This window comes from Mytilus californianus, unplaced genomic scaffold (genome assembly GCF_021869535.1).
Source record: "Mytilus californianus isolate M0D057914Y unplaced genomic scaffold, xbMytCali1.0.p SCAF_7, whole genome shotgun sequence".
Classification (NCBI taxonomy): domain Eukaryota; kingdom Metazoa; phylum Mollusca; class Bivalvia; order Mytilida; family Mytilidae; genus Mytilus; species Mytilus californianus.
The window spans coordinates 31,408,644-31,415,895 of NW_026262723.1; the positions used below are offsets into that span (position 1 = coordinate 31,408,644).

General features: G+C 33.2%; 1 protein-coding gene across 1 annotated transcript in view; it reads right to left on the minus strand.

Moving 5' to 3' along the window:
- Positions 1-5,470, minus strand: part of LOC127709383 (ribosomal RNA-processing protein 7 homolog A-like) — a 32,854-nt gene extending 27,384 nt beyond the window's left edge. The window contains exon 1 of the mRNA XM_052214889.1: positions 5,320-5,470. Within this exon, the coding sequence (XP_052070849.1) occupies positions 5,320-5,377 (58 nt within the window). The 5' untranslated portion in view covers positions 5,378-5,470. The remainder of the gene's footprint in view (positions 1-5,319) is intronic.
- Between the last annotated feature and the right edge of the window lie 1,782 nt (positions 5,471-7,252).

Genomic DNA, 7,252 nt, shown 5'->3' on the forward strand with positions numbered 1-7,252 from the left:
AACAGGGCCCAAAATCCAAAAACTTAATACACGGTTAGATTCAGCATATTAGAGAACCCCATATATTCCATTTTTGTTGAAATCAAACAAAGTTTAATTTTGGACCCCGATTTGGACCAACTTGAAAACTGGGCCCATAATCAAAAATCTAAATACATGGTTAGATTCAGCATATCAAAGAACCCCATATATTCAATTTTTGTTGAAATCAAACAAAGTTTAATTTTGGACCCCGATTTGGACCAACTTGAAAACTGGGCCCATAATCAAAAATCTAAATACATGGTTAGATTCAGCATATCAAAGAACCCCATATATTCAATTTTTGATGAAATCAAACAAAGTTTAATTTTGGACCCTTTTGATCTCAATGTGGACAAAGTTGATAACGGGGCCCAACAATAAAAAATCTAAATACATGGTTAGATTCAGCATATCAAAGAACCCCATATATTCAATTTTTGTTGAAATCAAACAAAGTTTAATTTTGGACCCCGATTTGGACCAACTTGAAAACTGGGCCCATAATCAAAAATCTAAATACATGGTTAGATTCAGCATATCAAAGAACCCCATATATTCAATTTTTGTTGAAATCAAACAAAGTTTAATTTTGGACCCCAATTTGGACCAACTCGAAAACTGGGCCCATAATCAAAAATCTAAATACATGGTTAGATTCAGCATATCAAAGAACCCCATATATTCAATTTTTGATGAAATCAAACAAAGTTTAATTTTGGACCCTTTTGATCTCAATGTGGACAAAGTTGATAACGGGGCCCAACAATCAAAAATCTAAATACATGGTTAGATTCAGCATATCAAAGAACCCCATATATTCAATTTTTGTTGAAATCAAACAAAGTTTAATTTTGGACCCCGATTTGGACCAACTTGAAAACTGGGCCCATAATCAAAAATCTAAATACATGGTTAGATTCAGCATATCAAAGAACCCCATATATTCAATTTTTGTTGAAATCAAACAAAGTTTAATTTTGGACCCCGATTTGGACCAACTCGAAAACTGGGCCCATAATCAAAAATCTAAATACATGGTTAGATTCAGCATATCAAAAAACCCCATATATTCAATTTTTGTTGAAATCAAACTAAGTTTAATTTTGGACCCTTTGGACCTTTATGTAGACCAATTTGAAAACAGAACCAAAAATTAAGAATCTAAATACACGGTTAGATTCGGCATATCAAAGAACCCCAATAATTCAATTTTTGATGAAATCAAACAAAGTAAAATTTTGGACCCTTTGGACCTCAATGTGGACCAATTTAAAAACGGGGCCCAAAATCTAAAAACTTAATACACGGTTAGATTCAGCATATTAAAGAACCCCAAGAATTCAAGAATAAAACCCCATTGAAATTGATCAAGAAATAAGCAATTTATACGAAGTATCTTCTTTTGCACAATACTGTGCAATTGATTATTTCTTGCTATTGCGCAATACTGTACAATTGACAATTTCTTGCTATTGCGCAATATTGTGCTATTGGATATTTCTTGCTATTGCGCAATACTGCGCAATTGAAGATTTCTTGCTATTGCGCAATACTGTGCAATTGAAGATTTCTTGCTATTGTGCAATACTGTGCAATTGAAAATTTCTTGCTATTGCACAATACTTATTATATAATAATTTACACATCCTGTTTGGTGTGTATCTCCTACCATATCATTATTATTTGCTTTTAAATATAAATCAGAAATAACCAACTTAAAATGGAAAATTTTAAAAGAAAAAAAAAAAGGAAAAAAAGAAAAAAAAAAGAAAAAAAAAAAAATCCCCCCCCCCCCCAAATTTTTTGAACCCCCTTATGATTCATCACCCCCAAACTCAATCTCAGCCTTCCCTTTGTGGTATGGTACCTTGCAGTACAATTTCAGAGAGATCCATACACTTGAACACAAGTTATTGTCTGGAAACTAGAAAAATGCTTATTTTTGGCCCCTTTTTGGCCCCCAATTCCTAAACGTTTCGGGCAATTACCCCCAAACTCAATTCCAGCTTTCCCTTTGTGATATGGAACCTTGTAGTACAATTTCAGAAATATCCAAACACTTACACACAAGTTATTGTCATGAAACTAGAAAAATGCTTGTTTTTTGCCCCTTTTTTGGCCCCTAATTCCTAACATTTTGAGGCAATTACCCCCAAAATCAATTACAGCCTTCCCTTTGTGATATGGAACCTTGTGGTACAATGTCAGAGAGATCCATACACTTACACACAAGTTATTGTCTGGAAGTTACAAAAATGCTTATTGTTGGCCCCTTTTTGGCCCCTAATTCCTTAACTGTTGGTACCATAACCCCCAAAATCAATCCCAACCTTCCTTTCATGGTATTGAACCTTATGGTAAAATTTCATGGAGATCCATTCACTTAAACTAAAGTTAGAGTGCGAAAACCAATGTGTCTTCGGACGACGCCAGACGACGCCGGACGACGACGACGACGACGACGACGACGACAACGACGACGACGACGACGACGACGACGACGCCAACGTCATACCAATATACGACCAAAAAATTTTCAATTTTTGCGGTCGTATAAAAATGGCTGTGTTTACACAATGAAATTTTCTCTGAGTACAGACAAAACTGTGTAATTTTAAAAGTTTTAATGCCTGGCAGCACCTTAAATAAATTAATGTTACATCCAATTTATGTTCTAAAAAGTTAAAACACTTTAAGGATTTTGATGAACATTTTCTTTCCTTGCCACAGAAGATGGTGAAATAAACAAACACCTGAGTTTTCTTTGATACAGTCCACTCATTTACACTATTTAAATCACCTTTGTTGTGAGTAGATTTGTATTGTCCCTCTATTGTCAATATCAATCAATATGATACAACCATCTCAAAGATTTCACATGACTGTTTAGCACATACTTACAACTTCTCGTCCAATCAAATTGCTTATATTTGCCTTCTAATTTTCATAGTACATACTTTTCCTGTGTACTAAGTAACTACGTATGAATGACCACAAGGGTAAGATTTCATTGTATCGTAATCAAGATATTTAAAACAAAAATTGCCACTGGCTATTTTGAAATAAAATGCTGTGTTCCAAATTAAATTAAATAGTTTGTAATTAGTTTTCACATTGATTTTTAAATATCCTGCTATTAAAATCTTTGGATCTAAAAAATGTTTTTGACAATTGCAAATTTTATCATTTAAATAAAGGGTAATACATATGGTTCTTTATACCTTGATTAGAGTACAACGATATCTTAAAATTATGATAATGTATCTTTCATGCAACTACTTTGTACACAGAAAAGTGTGTACTATGAAACCTTGTGAAGGAAAATTAAAGCAACTTTGTGATAATTTTTTAAACTTTCTTAAGGAAAGTGATCTATTTCGTCATGAATTGATTGATTTATTGAATATTGGTTGCTTAATGTCCAGTGGCAAATATTTCATGCATGTTCAGGACGATGTCATGAATTGAAAAACTGTGATTATGTCTGAAGATAATGTGCCACCTATATATATATATATAAAGATATTCTGGTAAATCTTTTAGTTTTTATGTTGAACTAATAAAAAAAAAAACACAAAACCTATAATCTCTGATCTATTTGTAGTTGCCTTTTAATGCCTATCTGCTAGACTATATCTTTGGGGACAAACTATCTATATGTTTCAAATTTATTATAGCTTTAGTTTTACTTTGAAATTAAAAAATGTTTTCAAAACATGTAAAGCTTCCACTGCAATTTATTTATTGCCTGCTTTTGGTCAATTTATTTTATCATCTTACCTTGTAAGAAGAACATGTATAGTAAAACACCGCTTTATATCAGTATACATACTTACACCAGCAGCTACATTTTGTACCATCTTTTCTTTCTGGAGTGAAGGGCCTTTTGAAATCACATATTTTACAATGATACTAGTGAGTAGATTTACAAAATTAATGAGCTCCGTTTTACAAACACATGTGATACAAGTAATCAGCCAAAATAAACTATCAATAGACCAATTAAAAGATTACTCGAGTTGTAAATATGGTATCGGGTCCGTTCGCGCCCAATACACGTTCGCACCCTACTCGTTCGCACCCACACGTTCGCCCCCTGGGTCCGTTCGCACCCTTTTTTTTAATTCAAAAACCCGATGAATTATAAGATGTTTTTAAAGATATTTATCTCAAAATAAAGAAAAATTCGGCAATTTTTGAATTTTTTAAATGAAATATTGTTTTAAATTGATTTGATGATTAATTATTTATGATTACTGTTAATTATATATGGTGTTTACACAGCTAAACTTGATGTAAATTCTGCATGTAGTTATATTAGCATGTATTTAACTTGGTATGAGTAAAAACAATTAAGATTCAAAATGTTATTGTTGTTGAGTTTAAAGCGGTTTGGTATCTTAACATTTAAATAATATTCAACACAAAAAACCTTTTTTAGAAAGTCACTTTATTTTGAAACAATGAAAAAAAAAAATACAGCAATACACTTACCAAAACACGATTAAAAAGATATTCAACACAAAAAACGTCACTTTATTTTGCATGTTTTGAAACAATGAAAAAAAACTTATTTATAGCAATACAATAACCAAAACACGATTAAAAAATTATTCAACACAAAAATCGTTTTTAGAAAGTCACTTCATTTTAAAACAATGAACAAACAAAATATTTATAGCAATACACTAACCAAAATACGATTGAAAAATTATTTGAGACAAAATCAATAAAAAGGGTGCGAACGTGTAGGGTGCGAACGGACCCGGGGAGCGAACGTGAAAGGGGGCGAACGTGAATGGGCGCGAACGGACCCGGATTCTGTAAATATGTGCTAAATTGGATAGTATATGGAAAGGTATATACTATGAAATTAAGAGCTCGGGGCAAGCCCCTCGCTCTAAATTTCATAGTATATACCTTTCCATAGACTAACCTAGACTTATTTTTACACCACCTGTGGCAAGGAAAGAAAATGTTTAGCAAAATCCACAAAAGTTTTTTCTTTTTAAAACACAAAATGAATACAACTTGTATATATCTAGGTGCTGCCAGGATTTAAAACTATCAGAATTGCACAGTTTTGTCTGCATTCAGAGAAAATTTCATCGTGTAAACACAGCCATTTTTGTGGTAGTGTATAGATGAACCTTAAATTTATCAAAATTGACAAAATGGATATGTTAAAAAATTATACGGACTTCGTCCTCTTTCACAGATATATTTACAACTCCAGCCTCGATAAATACAGTGTCAAGGATTTAATCAAAAAGAGATATGCTGCTACAATATTACCAGTAAATCCATTGATGACCATGTGGTTTTTAGAGTCAGTTTTATTATCCTGTTCCATGTTTATTTGTTATCCAATTTTGCTCTGTGTCGCTGTAGTGTTTATTTGCTTCAGAACACATTTCGGTCCACAATTATCTCGGCCTTAGAGAACTGTCTTAACACCAACATATAAAAAGTACTTGTAAAGTGAGAAACGGTACGAAACAAAACAAAACAAAACGAAACGAAACAGTGAAACGAAATTTGCCAAAACGAAACGAAATATGTCGAAACGAAACGAAAGTGTTTATTTTAAATAGCTGATATGAAAAAATAAAAGAGGCAACATATTGGAGTTTATAAATATGTTGCATATGTAGATGTTAACAATATATTTTTGAAACATTCGCAGAACAATAATTTATGTGTTCAATCTAGTCATCATACGGTAAAACATATTAAAAAACATGATGTACACATTCTGTTGAAATAAAGCTAATACTAAAAGTATAATGCCGAAATTAACTTTGGCCCAAGAGGACCAAGGAGCCGGCTAGTGTATATGCAGAAGGCATACAGAGTTGGTGACTTATGGAGAAAGTATGTCTCAGATATCAACAACTACCCAAGATTTTATAATTGCATTAATGTGACAAGAGAGTCTGAAAAGGAGAAGGCATGAATTCTGTTCCTTGCACGTTTTTCTGTGCCAATTTATGCCATAATCTAGCTTCACTGCCGAGGTGAATTTCCTGACTAAATACAAATTATATACAATCTGTTCAAATTAAACAACAGAAACGGAACTCTCTTTAATCTCTGTGTTATAGTAGTCTCAGCTTTAATACACTCGGTTAAAAAATTATCACCCGCGAATTCGTCATGGGTTATAATTTTTTCCCTCGTGTGTTAATTTACTCTAACACCTTCATCAAGGGATGTATGTTTATAATGTAACGTTAGTTTACCATATACATATTAAATATATATATAATAATGGATCTCCAACTAAAGACACACATATAGTTATATTACAACTGATTAGAATATGTGCAAATCATCATATTGTAGATACATAATTATAAATTTCATTTGAACAAACATCTACGGAAACTATATGTCCCCATTCAAATGCATTGATCGTAAAAAAAAAAAAGGTGGTTCCAATCCGGATGCCCCCTCCCACCCTGGATCCGCCACGGATCTCTGTCCCTTCAACAGTTTAAGTTTCCCCAAGTACCTCCCGAAAGATTAAGTTTCGTCTCAAATTTAGCCCAACAATGTAAGATCTGTATTTTTTTCTCCCCTCAGCGAGATTCGAACCCCTGCATCTGAGACATCGTGGCTAAATCGCCTGCGCTATGTCCAGCGCCCTAGACCACTCAACCATCTCGACTAAAACTCTTTCAAATCATCCAGAGCTTTCGACTGGTAATGCCGGTCTTCCTCATGTAAATCGAGTCGTTAATTTTCTCTTTTAAATTAGGTCTTTTATACTTAGCTATATATGGTGTGTTTAACTCATTGTTGCAATTGAAGGCGCTACGGGTAACTGCTAGTAGTCTGTTGTTATTTATGTATTATTGTCATTTTGTTTATTTTCTTTTGTTTCCTATTCTGACATCGGACTCGGACTTCTCTTAAACTGAGTTTTACTGTGCGTACTGTTGTACGTTTGTTTTTTCTACATTGGCTAGAGGTATAGGGGGAGGGTTGAGATCTCAAAAAACATGTTTAACTCCGCCGCATTTTTGCGCCTGTCCCAATATCTGTAACAAACATAAACTATTAGCTACTTCTTTACAAGCAGAACCAAATACAATGAAAGTAGCAACTATGTACTGGCTTCCGAAGCTACACAAATCACCTTACAAATATAGATTTATTTCGTCTTCAAGTCATTGTTCCACTACTAAATAGTCTATTCTACATACTAGTACACTTGGTACAATCA